The following is a 23,857-nucleotide window of genomic DNA, read 5'->3' on the forward strand; positions in this document are numbered from 1 at the left end:
CCAAGGCCAGCGGGAAGTGGGGGCAGCCGCCATGTTGATTTCCCAACAGCAAAAACCACTCTCCCAAGCCCCGGTGGGGCTGGGGCCCACTAGCGGCGCTGGTGGCCAGTCAAGAGCCTCCTCATAGGTGCCAGGTGCTGTGCCAGGTTCTGGGAGTGGGAGAGCAGCGTGTGCTCAGCCAGTGGCCAGGATCAGGACACTATGATGGGGAGGGACAGGCATTGTGGGGACCCTGGGGCTGCCCCTGCCCCAGGGCCTTGCACAGCTGCCCCTGCCCCAGGGCCTTTGCACAGCTGCCCCTGCCCCAGGGCCTTGCACAGCTGCCCCTGCCCCAGGGCCTTTGCACAGCTGCCCCTGCCCCAGGGCCTTGCACAGCTGCCCCTGCCTCAGGGCCTTGCACAGCTGCCCCTGCCCCAGGGCCTTTGCACAGCTGCCCCTGCCCCAGGGCCTTTGCACAGCTGCCCCTGCCCCAGGGCCTTTGCACAGCTGCCTCTGCCCCAGGGCTTTGCACAGCTGCCCCTGCCCGGGGGGTACTCCTCACAGCTGTCCCCTCTGTTCAGCAGGTCCTTGCCCCACAGCCCACCTGCCACTTTCCCCTCCTTTTGTTCTCGTCCCACCATCTGGTGCTAACAGTAATTCTTGTTCAAGTTCATTCACATTCAGTCCCTTCTCAACTGTCCCCCAGCTCTGCCCGAGGGCCCTGCCCATCCGTGTCCCAGGGGCTGGCCCAGAGGAGGACACAGATGTGCCCAGTAACAGGAAGCTGATACTGGCCTCAGGGAGGGTGCGGGAAGGTGGGCCAGGCTGAGGGGCGGGTGATTCGGGGGAGCAGGGGGTTGAGACCAGGATGCGTGCACGAGGCAGCAGGCAGGGCCCGGCCGCACACAGGCTGTGCCCGCCGCAAAGTCACCGCGGTGCCCGCTCGCCCGGCACCTCCCTGGCCCAGTAACCTGCTCAGCGCTTTCCTTGGGTCACTGAGTGTCCTCTCTGGCGGCCCAGCCCCCCGCACAGCGCCCCATCCCCGTTGGGTGGAGGATTCGGTCCCTGTCAGGGAGAAGCCTGGGCTGAGGCCACTCCTGTCACCTCCTGCCGCTGCCCTTGGATCACCTGGTCCCCCCAGGTCCTGCCTCCCGGTAGCCCCTGCCAGAGCGGACTCCTCTGCCAAGAAGTACAGTGGAGCCCAGGCTGCAGGGCAGGCAGCCCGTGATCGAGCTGGGCGGCCGCAGTCCACCACCGGGCCGTCGGGGCTGCTGGCGGGCTGGTGGCACCCGCCTTGCCAGGAGCCGGGGACACAATTGTGGGCAAGATCCTCAGGCTGGGGGGCCAGGGAGCAAGCAGGCACTTAGCTGGATGCCAGGAAGCTGGAGGCGTGCCCGGGAGAGTGCCAGGGAGCAGCTCTAGACCTGGGAGGGGAGCAGGGAGCACCCCTCAAGGCCGACTACAGTGGGGGACAGTGAGGGGGTCTCCCTGGGGCCTTGGAAAGGAGCCAAATTGGAGGACCTGGAGTGTCAGGGAGACGCGCACACAGGAGGGAGAGGTGACTTGTCAGCGGGGCCCATGGGCCCAGGATACGGGGGCCGGTTCTTTACTCTGAAAGCACAAGGGGCTTTGGGGGGACTAGTGGGGAAGCTGGGGGTAAACAGGAGGTGCTGGGGCTGCTGTGAGCTCTTTCTTTGTTGCGCTGGAAATGGAATGTGCCTCACAGGGTAGGGAGCGGTGGGCCATGAGGGTCCTCACCCTCCCGCCGCCCCGGCCTGGCCCAGGCAGTTGTGCCCCCGTAAGGCGCAGTCTCGGGCAGGCAGCCTCTCGCCCCTGCGGACACTCTGTCCTCGCTGCCCGCCCGTCTCATGCGACCTCCTCAGTGACGAGATCGCCCGAGCCCCAGTCCCGGCGACGTGGGCCCCCCGGGAACCCTTCCTTCCGCGTCAAGTTTATTAATATTTCTGCTTACTTTATTTTTTATTTATTTATTTTTTTTATAGAGGCATGCTTTATTTATTTGGTTGCTGGTTTTGTTTATACAAGCACTGGGTACAGTCAGAAGCGCGGGAGGGTGAGAGAATTCACCAGAGCCAGAGCGGGGAGCAGAGCAGGCAGAAGGACCGAAGTACACTGCTGAGGGGGGCAGCGGGCGGCAGGAGAGGTCTGCGCGCCATGTGGGACCCTCCTTTGGTGGCCGGGGAGCAGCCGGGGATCGAACCGGCACCGCAGAGGCCGCGGGCAGCTTCGCAACCCAGCGCTCAACCGCTGCGCCACCGGGGAGGCCCATTTCTGCTTACTTTAAAAGGAGTTACATTTTTGTGGGTGCCCCATAGTTTTGGGGCCCTGAGGCACGTGCCTGCTGTGCCCTCCCAGGCGCTCGGGGAGGTGTTAACTGGCAGGGGTGGGGGGGAGGCTGGGAAAGGAGAGAAGGGGTGTCTGTGACCCCAGAGGCAGCTCCCTGCCCCTCTCACCCCTTCCAGCGGGCTCAAAGTCCCCCGCCTCGTGCCCCGGGGGCCAGGTCCCCGGCCCAGCTTGGACAGGAGTCCAGGGCCCGTCCCCAGTCACCAACTGCCCAGCCACGGCCACACCCCAGCAGCAAGGCGGCCAGAACCTTCCAGACAGGAGCACGCAGGGGTTAGGAAAACGGTGCTGGCCCCCCGCCATGGCAGCCTCCGCCTCCTCACCTGGGTTGATGCCAGGTATGATTTACAGCTTCAAACCAAACTGAGGGAGCTGGGGGGGCCCAGGAGAAGGGGGCGTGTCTGGGTCGGCTGAGGTGGGAAGGGCCAGCCCTGGTCTGGGGCAGGAGGTGGGAACTGCCCTGCTCCATTCAGGTGGGGGCCAGGCGTCCCGGGGGGCTGCCTGCTGGTGCCTCTGGCACCGCTCCCCTTTTCAGAGACTTCTGGCGCCGCCGGGCCCAGCTGTAGGGCCTTGGACAGCCCTCTGGGGACCCCCTTAGGCCAGTGTCCCGGCCCCGGGGAGAGGGCCAGCCAGGGCCCGTGGGAAAGAGGCGCAGAGGAACTGGGCCCAGAGCACCTACCCCCACGTCTGCGGAGCACGGCGGGCGGAGGGAAGGGGACACTGAGGCCGGCCTCCTAGGCCAGGGTCCTGGTCCTCGGCGCGGCCCAGCTCCGAGCGCCCAGCCCCGCCGCGCCCACCCTTGCCCACCCGTGGCGCGTAACTTGCGCTGGGTTGGCCGGTGAAGTCCTTCCTCTGCCCCGACCACCCCGTCCTGGCCCGGCCTGGAGAAGGTGGGCGCAGCTCATTGGCGTGCCCCCACGGGGCAGGGCCTCCCAGGGCGAGTGCGGGGTGGCGGGAGGGCGGGGGTTGGACCGCCTTCCACCAAGGGCCTGCGGAACGGCGGGTCAGCACCCTCTCCGCCCACCCTCCGGGCGCGCTGCCAACCCATTTGGCGCTGCGCCCCGAGCGGAGTCTGCTGGTTTGCGGCGTGTTAATTAAGAGAGAGGTGATGGGGGAGGTGGGACGGGCGGGGGGGGGGGGGGGGCAGCTGCCAGCAGCTGCCTGGACTGACCCCAGGGCCGCCCCCAGGGCCTACAGCTCCACCTGGGGAGCCCCTGTCTCCAGGAGCCCCAGCCCCTCGTCTCTGCAGCCAGGCCTCCCGGGCAGCGGTCAAGATGGCCTCCGAGGGCCTTTTGCCCTGCCCAGCTGTGGGCTGTGGAGGGGCAGGCCCAGCCCTGGCCGGTGGGGTGTCCCCACGACCACCCTGGCATCTGCCCTGAGTTGGACCTGCCTTGAGGCCTGACTCTGGGTTCCAGTCCCGCTACTGCCACGGCCGAGCTGGGCCTCCGCCTGGCTTCCCTCCTATGCCGCGGGGGGGCCGGGGTGCCCCGCTGGTGGCGTCGTTGTGATGGGAAGTGGGGGTGGGGGTGTGGGGGGCACTCCTGGCCAACTCCGTGCTCGCTCGGCCGTTGGGTATGTGCCTTCCTGGAGCAGAGGCCGCGCCCGGGCCCTTAGCTCCCGCGCGCCCCCACCCACGGTTCCCGCCGGGGTCCACAGGCTCCGGCCGCGCCCCCGCCCCGCGGCACCCGCCTCCCGCATCCCTGCGGCCCCCACCCCGCTCCGGCGCGCCCAGCTGCTCCTCGCCGCTCCATCTTAATTAGCTGCTTGTATTAATCTCGCAAGTAACGTGGCAACTCGCAGCCCTGGGTTTGCAGGCTGTGGAATTAATTATTCCCCAAGCGAGGCGCTGTCAGCTCTGGGAGGCCGGGCGCTCGGAGCGGCCCGACACCGCTTAGCAGCGTCCACAGCCTCGCGGGGTGCCCCGGCCTGTGGCCTGGCGGGGACGGCCCCCTTCCTGGAGGGCACTGCCCTGTCCCCCTCATCTGAGGGGCTGCGCAGCACCTGGGGAGGGGGCTCCGGAGGCTGAAGGAGCTGCTGGCCCTGCCCGGAGCCAGGCCCCGGCAGGTCGGGGGAGGAAGCACAGCTGCGTGCCCGCCTGGGCTGCACCTGGGCACACCTGGGCACACCTGGGCACACCTGGCCGTCTCGCTGCCACTTCCCCATCAGCACAGCAGCGAGCCGAGTGCAGCTGGGCGGCCAGGAGCTGGAGGCCCGGCTGGGAGAGGCGGGACCCACGCAGCCCTGAGGGCCGAGGGAGGCGCCTCCACGCAGCCTGTGGGAAGCAGGACGGCCGCGGCGCCACTCAGGCCCGGGCAGGGGCTGGAGCCCAAGTGCCCTCTCCCCCCGACCTCTGCACCAGCCCCATCGGGCGGTGCCTCTCCCTGTTTGCCATTCAGGGAAGCTGAGCCACAGGGCAGTGGGCCGGGTCAGCTCCCTGCGGCCGGCTTGGGTTCCGGCCGGTGCCCCGGCCGCTGCTCCTGCTGCTCCAGGAGGCCCTGCTGCGCCTCCTCACCCCCACGCACGCTCGCCCCGAGGGCCGCTTGCGGACAGTTGCCTCCGCCGTGGCAGCCTGGGAGGCCCAGGAGGGCGGGGCTGCTGTCGCCCCCTCTGCACGGTATGCGAGACACGGGCCAGCAGGACCCGGGGGAGGGACACCCCGGGGCCGTGGGTCGGCTCCTTCTGGGGTGGGCAGGCCCTGGTGGCTCCCCTGTCCCCCTCCCTCGCACCCACACACCCTAGGCCATTAGGAGCCTCAGCGGGAGAGTCGCGCCAGCCTCCCCGCTCACCTGTCCGGCCCTGGCCTCCGGGGAGACCCTCGGCCCCTCTGAGGAGCCCGGGGCCTGGGCCGTCCCCTGGCCACACAGCCCTGCCCCCCCAGCCCTTCCTGACTGACCGGCGCCTGTGTCTCTCTCTTGCAGCCAACAGCTCCCTGCTCGGAGGCGGAGGTGGTGAGTGGACCCTTCCTGGGGCCTGGGGGTGCGGAGGCGTGTGGGTTTGGGGGCTCCGGGGCTGCCCGTCCTCCACATTGACTTCTCTCCTCCCGGCCGCCTCGCCGCAACGCCTGGCTCTCGCGGCCGTCGCCTCTCCCAAAGCCTCCCCCACCCCCCATTCTCCCTCTCTGCCCTCTTCACTGCCCCCCACGCCCCTGGTCTTGCCGGGCCTGCCACCGCCTTACACCAAGCCAGGGACCTGGAGGCGGGCCCTGCTCCTGGGCTCGGGGTGACCCTGGCAGCCCCACCTGTGAGCAGTGGCCTCCCGGTCTGTAATGGGGGTGTGGGGAGAGGGGGGCACACGAGGTATAAAAAGGACCGGGCCTGCTCCTGACGCCCCATTGCCCTCAGCAGGTCCTGTGTGCCTCTGGCCTCAGTTTCCCCACCTGTGAGAGCAAAACAAAAGTCTGTGCCCTGTCCTGTAGCCGGCGGGTGGCCGGGAGCCCGGACAAGGGTCTCGTGGTCAGAGCGGCTCTGCTGCCTGTCAGCCCCCCTTTGGTGAAGGGCCACCAGGAGCAGGGGGTCCTGCAGGGCCAGGTGGGCAGGAAGGCAGAGCTCAGGGTGGGCTCTGTGGCCAGGCTAAGGGCAGGGGATGGGGGGTGGCCCTCCCCTCCCCTCCCATGCCCGCCTCCCCTGGCCAGTCCAGCCAGGCAGAGCCGCCCCCAGCCCCCCTACCACTGGCAGGGCGCCCCGCTGTCTGCCATGGCAGCAGGATGATTGGTGAGCCGGGGGGCAGGGGTTAATGCGCCGTCGGATAAATCCCGGGGGCCGTGTTTACGGCCGCGGTGGCGGGGCCCAGGCCAGGTTTTAAAAGGGGGAAAAAATAAAAGGGGCAGAGAAGGTCAGGAATAAATAAGAGCAGCACTAAGAGCTGTCGGGGACCAGCCAGGACGCAGAGGAGGGGCTGTTTGTGGCCAGAGACAGTCCCTCCCGCCCGTCTCCTCCAGCCGGCCCGTGGAGGTCAGAACCCCCCCCCCGGACGAGGGGCTCTGCTGAAGCCTGTCCTGTTGGAGGACGTGGGGTCCTCGCTGGTGCGACACCGGCCACGCTCTGCCCGCAGCCGGCCCCCCCTTCGTCCGCTCGTGCCTCGCCCGGTCACTGAGCGCCGGCTGCATGCCCGGCCCTGCGCGGGGGGCCAGGACAGGTCCTCAGGCCCCAGCGGGGCCCCGTCCCTGCCCTCCTGGAGCTCACAGCCCTGGGGACGGCGGCTGGACGGCGGCGAGGCCAGCTGCTCTCGGGTGCCGCGAGCTCCGTGAGGCGCGCCTGTCCGGGCTTGGGAGAAGCGGTGCCTCTGGGATCTGCGAAGCGGGCAGGAGACAGCAGTGGAGAGCAGAGGGGCGAACACGGGCGGAGGCCTGGCGTGGGGAGAATGCGGAGGCTCCCCCAGGACAGGGCAAGGCTGGAGGTGAGGCCAGGGCCTGAGTCCACGCGAGGAGCTGGGCCTCAGCCGCTGGGCTCAGACCCTAAGTCAGGCCGTCACCCCGCTTCTCTGAAAGCCTGGCCAGAGCTGCAGCCTCCGCCGGAGGCCGGGCCAAGGTCCTGACTGCGACCTGCGCGGGCCCCGCCCCCTCTCCACTCTGCTCCGGGCCCCAGGCTCCTCGCGCCGGAACTGGCTGGCGGCTGCCGCCTCAGGGCCTTTGCACAGGCTGTTCTTCTGCCCAGATGCTCTTCCTCCCCTAGGTCTAGTTGAAAGCCACATTCTCAGGGTGGCCCCCCCGGATTTCTGTTGAAATTGAAGCTGCCCGCACCCCACTCCCCGCGCCCCCGCCACGCCCCCCAGATCCTCACGCTGCTCCACCTCTCTTTCCCTCTGCGTTCCCCCCTCCTACGTGCCGTATAATGGACACGTTTGCTGTGGTCACTGCTCACTGTCTGTCTCCCCGGAGCTCACCAGCGGGCAGGGCTGTATTTCCAGCACCTGGACCGGGCGCTGGCCCGTGACGTGCAGTAGATGCTCAATAACGGTTGTTGACTGAATGTATAAACGACAGGTAAAGTCAGGGCCGGGCTTCCGTGTTCAGGGAAAGACTTGCTGGCCAGGGCAGGGAGTGGCTCCTAGATGGCCGGGCGACCTTATCCTGGGAGGTCAAAGGGCACCTGCTATGGCCGGCCGGTGAGGGGGCACCGTGGGTGCCCCTCTGGCCCCTGCCTGCGGCACTGAGAACAAGAGACCCTAGAGCAGGCCCCAAGCCCAGCCTGACCGGCGCAGAGATGGGTGGGGGTGGGCCAGGCCCCGGGAGGAAGCGGCCTGGAGTGCAGCCTGTTAGCGCCAGCTGAGATTTATGGAGCCGCCGCAGGTGCTCGCTGGGGCTGTCACTCTACTAATGTGATTGGAGCAGGTGGGGGGCAGGACGGCACTGTGGTGGGGCGGCGCTGGGCTGGTGGGGCTCTCACCGCGAGTGAGAAGAGCTGGGGTGGAGCTGAACCCCAAGTTGGACGATGTTGGACATCGTCCGCCCTCCTGGCTCCCCCATCGCCCTCAGGCTCTCAGCCCCACCTGCCCAGGTGGGAGGAGCAGGCAGGAGTAGCCCAGGCTGGGGGGCCTGGCCACCGCCCGACTGCCGAGGTGGACCCCCATCTTCCCAAGGTCCCTCCCTCATCTCTTGAGTCCAACCCTGATGGGGTTCAGAGTTCTCCCCACCCCCACACTGCTGTCACCACCACTTGCCTACCCACCCCCACCCCACCTCCCCCATCCCACCCCCACCCCATGCAGGTGACAGGCCCTGTCCCCTGCCCCACCCCTCACCCACCCTGTGCTGCCCCCAGCATGGACCCCCTTTTACGTATTTGTGTTTTATGCCCTCTCCCCTGAGAATGCACTCTCCCAGGGACGGGGCTCGAGGGGACCCCAGCTCCCTAGAACAGCCTCTAAGGGGCAATTAACTGCACCCTGGTTCTGGGCCTGCCCAGCATGGGGGGAGGGACAGTTCGCCAGCGGAGCCCATGTCTCAGGCTCCAGGGGAGCCTCCAGGGCCAGCCTGCAGGGCTGTGGTGCAATGCCCCTGGTGGTGTGGAATAGAAGAGGATTTCTGCCTCTGGGGAGCAGGGAGGGAGTCGGCAGGGCACCCCATCCTCCGTGCAGCCCCCAGGGCCAAAGGACTCAATCCAAAGGGCCAGGCCTCGGAGCCCTGCCACCCTATGGGGCCGGACCCTCCTAGGTCCTGCTGTCAAGCTAGGTGATTCTGATATCACAGCGAGTCTTGGGGAAGCACCTACTCCCCATTCCTTCCCAGTGTCCCCTCTGAGAATACATGGGTGAAGGGGGGACCCTTCACCAAACGCTGGGACTCAGGACTTGGCGCTGCCCTCAAAGAGACCCAGTTTGGAAGGAAGCTTCCAACCAGAGGGGGCATTTGACTTGGGCCCTGAAGGTTGAGTAGGAGTTCAGCAGGTACAGAGAAATTGGGAGGACCCAGCGTCTGTGCTGGGGAGACTCATGGGGAGGGGGCCGCCAGCAGGCCTTCCGGAAGGACCCTTAGGCCTGGGGATTCCAGGCCTCTCCCGCCCTCCACCTTCCTCCTGGAGAATCTTTCACTGGCTTGATAAAATTTAACAAACGACACTCTCTGGTTGTGTGGTAAGAAGGGAGGCGGGCCCTAAATCAGGATGGGAATCGACAGGGCCCTGACGTGTGTCTCTTCTGTTTATTAGGACTGAAATGTTTACTCGGTGATAAGGAGTCGGCTTTCTCTGGGAGATGGGCGCGTGCTTTTTCAATTACCCCTCGTCTTTCTCTGCCACTTTCGCACTAAAGGGATAATAAATGTATTGGAGCATTTCAATTATTCATCTAAATCATGGTGCGCCTGCCACGGCCAAGCTTTAGTGACAGATTAATTCAGGGCCGCCTTCCTGTGGCTGCGTGGGGCCATCTCTGCTCCCCCGCCTGGCCTGGCCGACACCCCCAAGGGCCGGCCTCAGGGCAGGCTAGTCAGCACCCCCCTCCCCCCCCCCCGCAGGCGCAGGCCAGCAAGGAACCCCATCCCCTCCCTGCCAGTGACACGCCCTGCTGGGGCCTTGTCCCTGACCCCCCCAGACCGGAGGAGCCAGTGATGCGTGGCCACGCTGCCCTCCTGCCCTTGGCTCTGTGCAGCCCCGGCTCCAGTGCCCACCTCGCCGGCCCGCGTGTGCCCCATGCCCCGCGTGTCCAGACGTCTCCCGCCTGGGCGAAGCCAGGGTGGCTCCCCTTCCCCAGAGCCCGCTCCTGGCACAGGGCCTTGCACTTGCTGCTCCCCTGCCCGAGGGCCCCTTGGCTGCGTCCCTGGCTATCACCTCCGGATGTCTGGGGCGCCTCCGCCCCTCCCCGCTGCTCCGCTGGCAAGGGCCTGCCGCCCTGCTGCCCCCCCACCCCTGCGCTGCTGCCCTGCTCCGCTCCGTCACCGTAGCTGTCAGACTCCCGTCCGTCTGGGGCACGAGCACAGGCTGCCCCCCAAAGGGCACGCACGGGGCATCTGTCTGCCGCCTCCAGGCGAAGAGCAGATGTGCCAGCAGACCTGGCACCCCGCCCGGTGCCTGTGTGCTTGTGGGTGCCCCCCTCCCCCGCCCTCAGGCAGGAACCACGCCCTCCTCCCCAGGCTCCTCCCCTCTGTCTCTCTCGCTTCACCTCCCCCTGCAGCTTCTGTCTCAGCCTCTGCCTGTTGCTCCCCCCCTCGCCCTGGCCCTGCCTTCGCCTCTCACCCGCCTCTCACCTGGTAGCCAGTTCTCTTCCCTGTTCTTTCTCTCCAGCCTGTGCACGCTCTCCTCCCCCTCCTCCCTGCCTCCTCCCTCCCCCTCCCTGCCTCCCCCTCCCTGCCTCCTCCCTCCCCCTCCTGCCTCCCCCTCCCTCCTCCCTGCCTCCTCCCTCCCCCTCCCTGCCTCCCCCTCCCTGCCTCCTCCCTCCCCCTCCTGCCTCCCCCTCCCTCCTCCCTGCCTCCTCCCCTTCCGCCTCCCCTCCCTCCTCCTCCCTCCTCCTCCCCTTCCCTCCTCCCCTTCTCCCCTCCCTCCTCCCTTCCCTCCTCCTCCCTTTCCTCCTCTCCTCCCTCCTCCCCTCCCTCCTCCCCTTCTCCCCTCCCTCCTCCTCCTTTCCCTCCTCCCTCCCTCCTCCCCTCTCTCCTTCCCTCCCTCCTCCCCTCCCCCTTCCCCCTCCCCTCCCCCTCCTCCTTCCCTTCCACTTCCCCTCCTCCTCCCCTCCTCTTCCCCTCCCCCTCCTCTCCTCCCCTCCCTCCTCCCCTTCCTCCTCACCCCCTTTCCCTCCCTCTCTCACCATCTCCCTCTTGCCCTCTCTGCTCTGGGGGGAGGATTAGTGACCCGCTAAGGTTTCTGGCCTCCGCCTCTCCCTGGCCTGCCCGTGCTCCCTCCCCTCGCCCGGCCCAGCAATGCCTCGCCACCACGGCACACCGGCACACCCGGCAGACCCTGCGGGCCCATGGCCAGGCCGCCTGCGGCATGCCCCTCCCGGGCTGGGCTCAGAGGAGGCAGGTGGCCCCCGAGGGCCAAAAAGCCAGGCCACGAACTTGTCTGACGCCTGACAGGGTGTGGGTGGGCAGGGCAGGGGGTGAGGACGCCAGAACCTAGAATCGTGGGGTGGGGTGTGCGGAGCCAAGCGGGGGGGGGGGCATCTCAGGCGAGGGGGGCCCTCCGGCCGAGAGGCCACCTCAGACCGCGGCTTGCACACTCATGGCCCCGTGCCCTGGGCTGGAGGGTGACACGCGCCCCCCAAGGAAGGGCCGCGCCCGCCAGCTGTGCGCCTCCCCGTGGACACCGCCCCCAGCCTCTCCCCGCGGCGCACACGGGCTCTCCATTTTGCTGATGAGGAAACTGAGGCACCGAGTCTGTGGTGCCCACCGGGTAGGAGGGAGAGGGAGGCTCAGACCCCGGGGACAAGCCTGGGCCGCCCCGCCCGGAGGACCCGCCCAGCCCCTGCGCTGGGCACGGTGACCCGGAGTGAGTGTGCCTGATGCACGCGCCGCGCTGCATGGTGAAGCCCTGATGTTTGCAAATCCCCAGTTAAGGGCTGATCTCACCCGTCATGAATCTCAGATCACACCCCGGGCGGGGTCCATCCCTCTCCCCCGGGGGCGCCCACCGGCTTGGCTTGGCACCTCGAGGCGAGGCCGGGCTGGGGCGATGGGCTCCACATCCCGGGGTCCACGCCCCAGCCCAGCCAGCGCCCAGGCCCATGTGTGGGTTTGTGGATTGAATGAGCGACGGACTCAGGACTCGGGCTGAGGCAGAGCAGCGCTTGGGGCGGGGCTCCCAGGCCTGGCCAGCCGGGAGGGGGGCGGCGGGAGAAGCAGGAGCTCCTGGGCTGGACCCGCCGCCCCTGACCCAGCTGGTACCCTCTCCGGGACTCAGTTTCCCCGTGTGCCCGGTGGGGCCGGCCCTCCCCGCCCCGGCACTGGGCTCCTGCGCTGGCTCCTGTGGGTCCCGGGCCCGGAGGTGAGGGGTCAGGGCGAGGCCTGGCTCAGGGGCACCCAGGCCCAGGCGCGCTCACGCCGCAGTCTCCAGCCCCTCTTGCCCGTCCTCGGGGACGCTCCACCGGGCAGGGCCCAGGCGGAAGGGGCCCCTGGGCCTCCAGGGGCACTCGGGGCTCTGTGGCTGAGCCCCCATCTGTCTCCCCGGCTGTGGAAGAGGGATGCCGTGAGGAAGTGCGGGGTACTTGGCCGAGGGAGGTGCAGTTCCTGAGCTGGCACAGCGGGGGAAGGGGCCCCTCAAAAGGGTGGCAGAGCTGGGGCACTGCGTGGGGGGGGTAACCCAAGAGTACTCAGCACCCCGGGAGTTCAGGGCCCAGTCCTGCTCCCTCCCTGCCCTGGGGACCCACTGAGGCCCGGCAGAGCCTGGCAGGGCAGCCTCCCCTCCCCGTGAGCTGGGGCTGGGCAGCTCTCCACTTCTGCTCCCCTCCTTGGGAGGCCGCCGCATCCCTCTGGCCTGCCGTCCTCCGGCCCCGCAGCTTCTCTCAGGCCTCGCCACTCCTCTCAAGCCAACTCGGAGGCCCAGAGAGGCTCAGCAAGGGGCCCACAGCCACCAGCTTGCTGCCCGGAGCGGGGGCAGGAAGAGGAATCCCAGAGGGGGCACGTGGAGAGCCAGGCCCATAGGACAGGGGAAGGGGGGGTAGGCCACGCCCAGCGGGCAGGGGGGGCCTGGCGTCCTGGGCAGGGACACCCTGCCCCGCTCTCCCGGCCCGTCCTCCTGGACGTCCTGTAAATAATGAATCAGCCCTGCCGGCTTGTTTGTTTGGCGCGAGGAACGCTCCCCGCCGAGCCGCATTTATTGCTGAATAAATTTAAATCTCTAATCTCCCCTTCGTGAATATTACAGCACCCTAAATAGTGGCCAACATCTCCTCTGGCGCAGGCACAGGGCCCCCCAGGAGCGGGCCCCTTCCACCCCTGCCGGCCCTGCCCGGGGCCTGGCTCGGCGGCTGCCCTCTCCCGGCCCACCCTGGCCAGACGCCGGCACCGGGCGGCCCCCAGGCAGGCGCGACTGGGCTTCTCCGGAGGACGGAGGACGCCCCCGCGGCAGGACGCAGGACCCCTGCCCTGGCTCAAGGCTGGAGCAGAGGCCGTGGGCCAGGGGGACGCGGGGCGTCCGGACAGCAGCCTCCAAGGAGCTCAGGGGGCGCTGGGAGAGACCAGGGCGGTAGGACGGGAGAGGGGGGTCTCCAAGGTGGCCTTGAGGGACACGGGGGGTGGCCAGCCCGGGGGGGGGGCAGGAAAGCTGCCTCAGCCCACGCAGCGGCCCCCAAGCCCCTCTGTTGGGCGGGGACGTCTGATTTGGGGAGAGCCCAGGCTGCCGGGACAGGCAGGGGGGGCGGCAGGTAGCTCAGGTGAGGCGCCAAGGCCCGGGGAGGGGGGGAGGGGGGAGGGGAGGAGCCGCAGAGACCGGCCCTGAGGTCCCGGCCTGGGAACCCCCGTGGGCCTGGGAACCCCCGTGCGGCTGTGACCGCGGCGCCTCCCACCCTGTCGTGCCTCCATTTCTTCTCTGAGGCAGGAAAGATGACACCCGGCCTGGGGGGGCGGGCCTGGGCGGCTGAAGTGCGGGGCCTGGCGAGGTGCCTGCGAGGGGGCACCAGGGCCGAGGCGAGGCCGCCGTGCGGGGCCTGGTGGAGGCACTTAAGGGCGGAGGCGAGTGGGCTGGGCCTGTGGGGACACCTGAGGCGCCTCCCGGCAGAGCCGGTTTTCTGCTGATGCGGGTGGGGGGGGTTAGGTTTGTTTGCTGCGAACTGGGGGGCCGGCAGCCTGGGCCAGGGCTGTGCGCTTTTCCCGGCTGCCCAGGCTGAGGAGGGCAGGGCGGGCAGGGACCTCCCTCCGGGATGGAACCCCAGGAAGGTTTTGGGTCTCCCGGGCTCGGCTGAGCGCAAGGTAAGAGCCGAGGGGTCCTGTGGGGAGACTGGGGAAGGGGGGCCCTCTGGGTCTCTAAGGGACAGCAGTGCTGGGGGGCCCCTGGGGCTCAGGGTGAAAGAGCAACAAGGCCGGCGTGGGCCTGGGGGCAGGGCGGGCAGCAGCGGCTGCGGACACCCCGACACCCCAGCGGCAGGGCCAGTCTGTGCTTTGGCTTGTTGAAGTGGGGGTGGCAGCCAGGACCCCCCCACCTCGTCTCTGCTGCAGAGAAAACGCTCCCCTAAGTGACCCCTGCAGCAGCCGCTGCCCCCCACCCGGGCCACCTGTTCTGGGCCCAGCCCAGAGCCTCTGCCCGTGCCAGTTCCTCCCTCCCGGCGCCGGTGCCCCCAGGTCAGCCCCAAGGCCTGGCCGCCGGCCTGGCCACTTGGGCAGGAAATAGTCCTGGACCAGCTCTCGGGGCTCCGCTTCCGCCGGCCACACGCCGGCCACGGTCCCCGCGGGGCCAGCGCGGCGGGGGGGGGGGGGGGGGGCAGCCAGGGCCAAGCGCTAAGGCCTCTGGGGCTGGGCAGGGACCCCCGAGGGCCGCCTTCACCCCCGGGCGTCCTGCACTTCGCCTTCCACATCGCCGCCCCGGCCTGTGGCCACGCAGACATTGGCTTCCAGTGGCCCTCCCCGCTGGGGGCCGCTGTCACCCCATTTTCCGGGCGGGCGCTAGCGGTCACGGGCTGCGGCCGTGGGACGGGCAGATTGAACCCAGAGGCCCAGCTCCGGGCCTGCCTCCTGCCCCAGGCGCCCCCACCTGACACGCTGCCCGGCTCCCTCCTCCTCCCAGGGCAGCTGCCCCGTCCCGGTGCCGGAGAGGAGGGACCCGGGCCCCCAACTCCTCCACCCCGCCCGCCGCGCCCCGGGATGCTCCGGGCAACCGCCTGGTGCCAGCTGTGAACACGGTCGCAAAATGATCTTTAATTGGGCCCCTCCGGGCACAAAAAAGAAAGAGGGGGGTCCAGCTGGCGTCCCTGGACCCGCGCCCAGGGGCCGGGGGGGCCGGGGGGCTGGGTGAGGGGAAGGGCCTCGGCTTGCGCATCTGTGAAGCGGGGGCCGCGGTGGTTCCTGCCGCAGGCGCTGCCGGCCCGGGCCGCTGGCGCCCGAGGGGCTCCAGGGCGGAGCTGGGGTGTCGCCAGGGGCGGACCACGTTCCCCCGGCCCCGGAGGGGAAAGGACGGGCGCGGGGAGCGCCCAGACCCGAGCGCGTCGCCGGCCCCGCCGTCTCTCCCCGGGGCGCCGGGCGCGGGCGGCGTCTCCCGCCTCCCGAGCTGTTTATCTGGGCCCGGGTCCCCAGGGCCGCCGGCGGGGTCCCCAGGGCCGCCCTCGGATCAACACGCCCGGGCCCGGCCCCAATTAAGCCGGATGCGCTAACGAGGCGCGCGAGACGCTCGCTAACGAGCCGGGGCGCCCCGAGACGCCCGCGCGGCCCCGCCGCCGCCCGCACCCCGCCCCGCCCGGCCCCGCCCCCCGGGCCTCGGCTTCCCGCCGCGGGTCGGGTCGGGTCGGGCCGGGCCGGGCCGGGCCGGGCCGCGGCGGGGTGCGCCCTGCAGGCCGGCACCGGGCCCCGCGGGCGGGCAGCTCCTCACGGCTCGGCCGGCGGCCCCGCCAGGAGCAGGGCGGGCGGAGGGCGCCCCCTGCCGGCTGCGGCTCCCCCGGGGCCCCCGGACGCCGCAACGCGGTCTCCCCGGGCGGGGCGGGGGGCGCGGGGCCGCGAGCCGCCGTGACGCGCCCCGCTCCCCGCAGTGGACGGCTGCATCCACCGCGCCGCGGGGCCGCTGCTCACCGACGAGTGCCGGACCCTGCAGAGCTGCGAGACCGGCCGGGCCAAGATCACGGGCGGCTACCGGCTGCCGGCCAAGTGTGAGCCCCGGCCCGGGCCGCGGGGAGCTGGGGCGGGGGCGGCCCCGGGAGCCGCTGGAAGCCGCCCGGGCGGTCCTTTCGGAGCCGAGACGCGGCGCGCGCGGTGTGCGGGCCCGGCGGGGCGGGGGCTGAGGGCGGGGCGCGCCCCGGGAGTCTGGCCTGGCGTGGGGGCGTGGGGGGCCCTTTCCTGCACGGGGGGGGGGCGGGGGGCGGCGCCGGAGCCCCAGCCGGACGGCCACGCGCCCCGCAGACGTCATCCACACGGTGGGGCCCATCGCGCACGGGGAGCCCAGCGCCGGCCAGGCCGCCGAGCTCCGCAGCTGCTACCTGAGCAGCCTGGACCTGCTGCTGGAGCACCGGCTCCGCTCGGCGGTGAGCGCGGCGGCCCGGGGGGGGGGGGGGGGGCGCAGAGGGATTGCGCCTCCAAGCCCGTCTCCCCTTTGCCCCCAGGCGTTCCCCTGCATCTCCACCGGAGTGTTCGGTGAGTGGGGCTGGGAGCTGGGAGCGGGGCCGGGCGAGGGGCGGGGCCACGGCCGGCGCTCACGCCCCCCCCCCCCCCCCAGGTTACCCCAACGAGGCGGCGGCCGAGGTGGTGCTGGCGTCGCTGCGCGAGTGGCTGGAGCAGCACAAGGACAAGGTGAGGCCCGGGCCCGGCCTGTCACGGGTGCCGCGCGCGCGCCCTGCTTCCCCGGCCTCTTCCTGCGCTCGGGACGCCAGGCCTGCGGCCTGTGTGGAGAAGGGGCGCCTGGTGGACTCGGGGTCCGTGGGTGCCCCAAGGGCCGAGCAGGTGAAATCCTGCAGCAGGGCAGTGCTAGGGCCAGAAAGGCGGGCATCGCCCGGCGGCCACGCCCAGGCTGAGCAGGCCCTGGTGCAGGTGGATCGTCTGGTCATCTGCGTGTTCCTGGAGAAGGATGAGGGCATCTACCTGCAGCGCCTGCCCCACTACTTCCCCCCGGGTAGGTACCGAGTGTCTCACCGCCAGCCCTGCCCCTGCCCCACCCCACCCCACCCCGGCGGGCTCTCACTGTCCTCTGCCTTCCAGCCTGACGGCACCCCACCGCCCACCCTGGCCGGGACTGGTAAGCAGGGCCTGGCCCACCATGTGGCTGCCCACTAACCCGCCCCCCTAACACGCCTGCTCACCCTCGCCCAGTGCTCACCCTCACCCTGGGAGGCCAGGGCGGCAGGCTGGGGTTTGGTGGAAGCCCACAGCCCCCTCCCAACTCTCCGCTCTGCCTTCAGACTCGCCTGGGCCTGCCGGACCTCGCTCCCAGCTCTAAAGGGTCCCGAAGCCTGCAGCCTGGCCTGGGCCTGGCCACCCCCTTCCTTCCCGTGGCCCCCCGCCCTCAGGAGCCTCCTAATAAAGACCATCTTTGTTGCAGTGCCTGGTGTCTGAGCCCTGGCTGGGGGTACGGGAGGAACCCAGAGGTGGGCACAGCTTCAGGTGAGCCGGGCGGGTGGAGGCACAGGCCAGACGGCAGAGGTGGGCAGCACTTCACATTTATTGAGGGCCTGCCCCCAAGGAGCTCACAGCCTGGGGGCTGAGACCCCACATGTGCTAAGGGAAAAAAAAAAAGGTGAAGGCAACGCAGAGACCCCGTGGCCCAAGCAAAGGGGGTGCAAAGCAGGCACAGGCAGGGGACTTGGGGTGGTACAAGGAGGAACGGGGGCCGGCACGCCCTGCCTAGACTTGGGCGCCCAGCACGGGCATGGCAGCCATCCCTCCCCACCAGGCTGGTGGCACCTGAGCGTGCACTGGGGGCACCCCAGCTTCTCTACCAGTCCGGACCGTTACATTGGCCCTCCCTACCCAGGGAGACGCCTGACACCGGCAGGAAGCTGGGGCCCGGGAGCCTGGCCAGGGCAGGAGGGTGGGGGCAGGGCCTGGAGGGAGCAGCTGTAAACCTGGGTGGTCCAGGTCCCGGGCAAGTCCTCCGGGAACGTCCAAGTTCCCATGGAAGCCTCTGGACCAGCTAAGGCGGGAAGAGGATAGAAGCAGAACCCCACTAACCAGGAGGGCTCCCCAGAGACCTGGTTCCCTCAAAACCTCCTGGTGGGGAGGTCGGGTGGCCGGCAGGAGGCCTGGAGGAACCCACCTGGGAGGGGCGGGGCAGCCAGACACGGAGCAGCCAGGCGGGCAGCGGCAGAGCAGGGACACGCACACACGCGCTCACACCAGCATCCCCTTTAATAAAACGTGGAAGGTGTGTGGCAGGGAGGGCAGTGAGATATGACCATTTACAACCACGAAGACCTCTGTACATGTCGAGCGCCTGGCGGAGGGGCGGGGCGGGCCGGGCCGGGCGGCCCTACTTGTAGAGGATGTCGTAGTGTCCGGGCCGGTAGAGGAGGTACACCTTGGGCTCCGAGCCCTCGGGGAAGACGTGCGGGTTGGTGGTGCCGCCCTCGCCGCGGTCCATGTACTCCACCTGGATGGACACGCTGAGGGCCTGCGCCAGCGCGATGATGTGGATGTGGTCGCTCTCCTTGCACATGGGCTCCACCTCCTGCGGCACAGGGGCGTCAGGGCCCGCCCCCCCCACCGCCCCCGCCCGCGCCCCCCCAGCCCAGCGCTCCCCACGCGCGAGAGGGAAGGGAGGGCACCTGCTGGCAGAACTCCTTCACCGTCCGCCCCCCCTCGATGAAGTGCTCGAAGAACTTGCTCTCGCGCTGCAGGTAGCCGGACGTGAGCAGCCGCAGGTAGACCACCAGGTAGTCGGAGGTGCTCTGCTCGTTGAACGCGGCCAGCAGGTCCGCCACCGAGCTCTGCTTCTCCACCTGCTCGATCAGGTCCATGAACTGCGCCCGCAAGCAACAGAGGGCGGGATGAGCGAGGGAGGGGTGAGCCCCGCCGCGGCCGGCGGACCCCCCTCCTCCGCGGCGAGCCGGCGGCAGGGACGCGCTCACCGTGTTGTGGAAGTCCTCGATGGTGAACTCGGTGAAGCCCTGGGACACCAGGTCCTCTTTGCTCTTGGCAGACACAGCCTTGAACCTGCGCGGGAGGGAAGGGCAGGCCAGCATGGGCTCCTCGCCGCAGAGCAGCGCCTGAGGCCGGCCCCTCCCCCAGCTCAGGGCGAAAGCTCCAAACGGCCTGGTCCAGGACAGACCGCAGGCAGCAGTGCCGCACTGTGAGGGGGCGGGGAGCCCAGGAGCGCTCGCAGACCCCCTTCAGGGTGCAGGTACCCACGCGCCCACCCTCCTCACCGCTGCAATTCCTTGCTGTCATCCAGCAGCGCCTCCAAGTGGGAGAAGCCGAAAGCTCGATAGAAGCAGTTCCCGTCAGGCCTGGTCTTGCGGATGTACGAGTACTTTTTGTGGAGGTCCTGGGGAGAGACCCCGGCCCAGCCCATCCACATCAGGCCAGAGGCAGGGTCGAGGAAACCCCGCGGAAAGGCCCCCCCGCAGCGGGTGGCAGCTGAGCACCCAACAGTCACCTGTCACTCTGGCTGCTGCCCAGGGGATGGGAGTCATTTAGGGACCCACTGCCCAGAGTCCCCAAGGCGCCGGGAGCTGCTTATGTCCACACCGGTGGCCTGGGTCACCCAGGAGTCACAGGCCACTGTCCAGGCCGCAGCGCTGGGCCCGGGGGCTGCTGGCTCATGAACACCGGCCCAGAGGCGGTCCCCGGCCAGCGCGGCTTTTCCAGGGCACGGTCTTCCAAGCTGACAGCTCTGGGGCAGACGAGTCAGGGTGAGGCACTGGGCCAGGTTCGGAGCCCCGCCGCGCAGCTCCGCGCGGGAACACCTCCCACGCCATCCCGCCCGCTCACGCCTCTAGCCCGCCTTGCTCCCCAAACCCAATGGGGTACCTTCTTCTGGTGGAACTTTCCCACGCCGGCGAGCCCTCGGAGCCCGGCTCCCTTGGCAATGCCCTTGCTCCTTTCTGAGAACCGGGCCCCGCCCCGGGCTGTGCCCCCCCCCCCCCCCCCCCCGCCAGCTGTCCCGGCTCCTGGGCGTCAAGGGCGTCTCCAGGGACGTCCCCCTCCAGCACCATCAGTTCTTCACTCCCGACAGGTTCAGGCCCATCGGCGCAGGAACAAGGCGTTTCCCTTGTCAAAGTCCTTTGCTTCACCTGGATTCCTCCCCGGCCAGCACCCGCGCTCCCGCCCGCTCTCCCTCCCGGCAAGCGCCTGTGCCAGCCTCCCCGCTCCCCGGGCAACCCAGGCAGGCGCTCACTGCAGGACACTGCAGGTCCCGAGGGTCAGCCCACCCCTCCCCACTGGCCTCGCCTCCACACACTCCTTCCCGGGCCGGCGGCGGCACTGCTTCTCCTCCCGCATGGCCGCGCTCGCTCCTCTCTAACCTGGGAAGGTCAGGGCCCCCACAAACCACACGGTTCTTTCGGCAAGACACGGTCTCCCGCCAGGAGACAGCCAAGACACCCCGTGCCCACGCCTGCCATGCAGGCGGCACGACCCGGGACGGCGTCTGCCGGCCGCCCACCCTCGCCCTGACGTGGCCAGGCGTGGAGTGTAACTCGCCCAAGGGAAGGCCCAGCCCGCGTCTCGGCTCTCCACTCCTCCCCGGCCCACAGCCACCGCCAGCAGCCCCCTCCCGGCTCGCCCCCTCCAGCCAGCCTCTCCTCGCAGCCCGCCGGCCCCACGGCAGCGCCTCTGCGCCATCCCCTCAGCCCTCCGCCTCCTGCGGGTGTATGGCACAAGCCTCCTCGGGAAGCCAGAGGAACCTGCTAAACACTCATCTCCCTCCCGGGCCCTGCTCTGGCCACCAGCCCGGGCATCTCGCCCCGGCCTCTGCTCAAGTCACACAGTCCTGCCCCTGCTTCGCGCAGTTTGCTGCCCCGCTGCCGCCCACTCCCCTCTTTCGGCTTTACTTTCTCCACAGCACTGACCTCCCCTCACACAGGCATCTCAGCCACCCCCGGCTGCCTGTCTGTCCTCCTCCATGACGTGCCGCTTCCCAAGGGCGGAGTCCGTCCCTCCACCCGCGCAACAGCGCTGGCTCCCCACGCATGCTCAGAGACGTGCACGGAGCAGCACATGTGTGTACAAGTCACCGCACCTTCCAAAAGAGCTACCAGAGCACCCTGAGCACCTAATCTGGGCCAGGCCCTCTATGGAGGCTACACCCATCTCCTAGTTGTCCTCGCAGGCGTCCACCACGGAGGAGCCGAGTCTACCCAGATAGCCTGGATCTGCCACCTGGGCCTGGGTATCCAATGGTCCCGTCACCTTGTCAGTGCCTACTGGATACTGTTCCCACACCCCCACGGTCACTTCAGGGCTCACAGAGAGAAAAGGGAAGGGACGTACCTCTGTAAGCAACACCGCAGGGTCTGGCAAAAGGTCTGCGCAGACCCCGAGAGACAAGTGGTGGGGACACCCTCTTTCCCCAGGGCACTCCAACGCCCTCAGCCCCACTAGAGCACTGAGACCATCAGCTCCTCGAGGGCCCGAGGCTCTACGTGCCGAAGCCCGACCCAGGGGCCAGCAGCCGTGGGGCAGAGGCAGGATGTGAATTGCTGTCTGATCCAGTCTGCACGCACGAGCACCTCAGCCCAAGGGCTCCCTGCACCCAACCCCTGGGGAAGCCAGGCCCAGCAGGCAGCCGTGTGCAGCCACCCTCAGGCCCTCGCCCGGCTCCCACCTTGATCTTCTGTTGATAGATGTTGTCGTCCTCAGCATACTCCTTGTACAGGACTGAGAGCTCCAGCCGCTCCGAGACCAGAGGATTCTGCACAGCGATCTGCAGGGGCAAGAAAGCCATCATGCTCCGGCAGGTGGACGGAGTGACCCACACAGCCAGAACACCCAAATGAGAGGTGCTGAGACAGTGACCCAGTGACCCCATAAAGACATCCAGTACCTAGCACAGCCGGGAGAGGAGGGGGCTTCCAAAGTGGAGATAAACACTAGGCCTCAAGCCCAGCCTACACATCCCCACAACAGGCCACTGGCCATAGCCCCTCACCTCTTGCTGAATTCGGTCCTGCTGAGCCATGATGGCCTCATCATAGGCAAGACAGTTCACACCTGAAAGAAGCAGCCAAGAATCATCGCAGGCCCTCGCCCTCCATGCCAGGCAGTGGGGCTGAGGACATGAGCGGGCAGGGGCCGAGGTGTGGCTCTGGCACACACACCCTACGCCACCTGTATAATCTCGGCCAAGTCCCTTCCCCTCCTGGGCCTTTGTTTCCTCATCTTTAAAACGAAGAAGTAGAGGTGATCACCCCCGAGATGTGCTCTTCAGCCCGAGTACCCTCTTCCCGCCCTGCTTTCCAGCATCACTTCCCAGCAGACTGGGAAAGCTCCAGGGCCTGGCAGGGTCTGGGGGGGGGGGGAGTAAGATGAGAACTTCCTGTGAGCCGGCACTTCACTCTGTCACACCCTTCCTCCCTCAGCAAGTGCCCACTTCACAGGCAACAGCACCGCTGCGGCCAGGTGAAGTCATCTCCTCCAGGTCACGACTAGTCAAGACCTGTGGTCAAACCCAGGGTTGTCTAACTCCGAAGTGTGAGCTCTTCACCACAGTCCCTCTCCTCTGCTCCCAGCCTCTCCTCAGCTGTGAAAAGGGGTACTATCCCCAGGGAGAAGTGGTTCCTCAGAGGCACACCTTAGCATGGGGGGGGGCCGGCCCACCTGGGGAGCAGCCATCAGTGGAGGCGGCAAGAGACGGGAATTGCAGGCGGCTGGCTTATCCCATGTGATCCCACACAAGTCCCTTCTGGGGGCCTGGGTCTCCCAGGTCAGAAGGGCCCCTGAGTATGCTGGGCGACTTTTTAGGTCAGTTCCTTTGGGCCCCAGCATTCCGGATCCCCCGCCGCGCCTCACCACCCCTTCCCCGCCCCCTCACACTGCCCAGCAACAGGGCTGTGCCTCCCACCCAAGTGAGCTGCTCAGTCCCAGGGCCTAACTCATGGGTGAAAAAGGAGGAGGTGCGACCGTTTTGGAGGCCCAGCTCCTCCGAGGTCCAAGGAAACAATGCCGTGCAGGCGGCCCGGCGGCAGGGCCAGAGGAGGGGGCGCTGCCGGAAACCGGGGCTGCAGTCCTGCGGGGCGCACACCGGCGGCCTCTCCCTCGCCAGGGCCGCCCCAGCATCCCGAACGGCCCGCCCAGTCCTTTGTGCTCCGCGGCCCGGCGTAACTCGACGCCCTCGGGGCGCGGGGCTGCCCTGGCGAGGGCGGGCGGCCGGGCCCCGGCCCCGGCCCCGGCCCCGGCCCGACCGCAAGGACCCGGCCCGGGGCGCCCGGGACCCCCGGAGCCCCGCGCCCGGAGGGAGGGGGTCAGGCGGGGGGCGGGGCGGCCCCGGCCCCGCCCCGGGCGCGCGCGAGGGGGAAGGGCCGCAGGCCCGGGCCCGCCCCGCTCGCCCGCTCGCCCGCCGGCCCGCCCGCCCCGCCGGGGGTCGCCGCGGCGGCTCCTTCCATTGTGAGGGGGAGGGGAGGCGGCCGCGGCGCAGGGAGGGTCGCCCGCGCGCTTCGCCCCCCGCCGCCCGGGCCCCGCCCCGGCCTCCCCGGGGCCGCGCGGGGCGGCATCGCTCCCCAGAGCCCCGTCTGGACGGCTCTCCCGCGGGCACTACCTTCGGAGTCGCTGCCCAGCGGCTCCTGCTTCTGCTGCTGAGGCTCCTCCGCCGCCATCTTTAAACAGCGCCGCACCGCCGAGCGCTTCCGGGTTACGCGCGCCCCCCGGAAGCGCCTCCCGCCTCCTCGGCAACGCCCCCGGCGGCGGGTCCCCGCGGGCCCGGCCCCCGCCGCCCGCCGCCCGCCCGCGCGCGCCCCTCCGCGCCCCTCCGCGCGCGCGGGCTCGGCTCCCCCCCGGGCTCCCGCCGCTCCTGCTGGCGATCGGCGCCTCCCGGGGCCGGCTCCGCGCTCTCCGCTGGCGCTGGCCAGGTGGGCGGCGAGGAGGAAGCTCGCGTCACGCAGGCGGCGCTCCTGCCGCGGTTCCGGGACGCACGGCCGGGGCGGCCTGGGCCGGCATCCCCGCCCGGACATCACCCGGCCGGGAGCGGGGCCCGCCTGGCCCGGGAGGCCGCGCGCTCCACGGGCTCCGCTGTCCCGCTTCCTGGCAGGGCGAACAAGCCCCTGGGGCCAAGGCCTAAGCCCCGGGTCTAACTTTGGACCCGTCCCCCCAGGGTGAGAGAAAAGCAAGGTCTTCTTAAAAACTAGGAGTTGCTAGAAAACAGGGGGGACTCCTGTAAGGATGGAAATGTGTCTTGCCGGCCAACATCCTGATGTGCGCTGCCCCACAGCTCTGCAAGATGCACATGTCACTAATGGGAAACATGGATAAAGGGGCGGGTGGGGGGTCTGGGTAAATAAAATGGCGTGATTTTATCTTTAAAAGTTT

The 23,857-nt window shown here is 69.4% G+C and overlaps 2 protein-coding genes across 2 annotated transcripts in view; one reads left to right on the top strand and one right to left on the bottom strand.

The window, feature by feature from the left end:
• The window catches only part of MACROD1 (mono-ADP ribosylhydrolase 1), a gene marked incomplete at its 5' end in the record, with an annotated part of 123,161 nt that extends 106,222 nt beyond the window's left edge, over positions 1–16,939 (top strand). The window contains 8 exons of the mRNA XM_084255429.1: positions 5,262–5,291; positions 15,442–15,558; positions 15,809–15,930; positions 16,009–16,039; positions 16,122–16,195; positions 16,433–16,514; positions 16,601–16,637; positions 16,801–16,939. Of these exons, the coding sequence (XP_084111555.1) occupies positions 5,262–5,291; positions 15,442–15,558; positions 15,809–15,930; positions 16,009–16,039; positions 16,122–16,195; positions 16,433–16,514; positions 16,601–16,605 (461 nt within the window). The 3' untranslated portion in view covers positions 16,606–16,637; positions 16,801–16,939. The remainder of the gene's footprint in view (positions 1–5,261; positions 5,292–15,441; positions 15,559–15,808; positions 15,931–16,008; positions 16,040–16,121; positions 16,196–16,432; positions 16,515–16,600; positions 16,638–16,800) is intronic.
• A 928-nt stretch (positions 16,940–17,867) lies between these two features.
• OTUB1 (OTU deubiquitinase, ubiquitin aldehyde binding 1) lies at positions 17,868–23,148 on the bottom strand (the record flags this gene model as incomplete). The annotated part of the gene is made up of 7 exons (XM_084240039.1): positions 17,868–18,065; positions 18,163–18,357; positions 18,466–18,550; positions 18,763–18,881; positions 21,162–21,260; positions 21,486–21,547; positions 23,091–23,148. 7 exons carry the CDS (start codon positions 23,146–23,148, stop codon positions 17,868–17,870), a joined length of 816 nt encoding a protein of 271 aa, XP_084096165.1.
• Between the last annotated feature and the right edge of the window lie 709 nt (positions 23,149–23,857).

The sequence above is a fragment of the Talpa europaea genome, assembly GCF_964194135.1.
Source record: "Talpa europaea genome assembly, chromosome: 1".
NCBI lineage: Eukaryota > Metazoa > Chordata > Mammalia > Eulipotyphla > Talpidae > Talpa > Talpa europaea.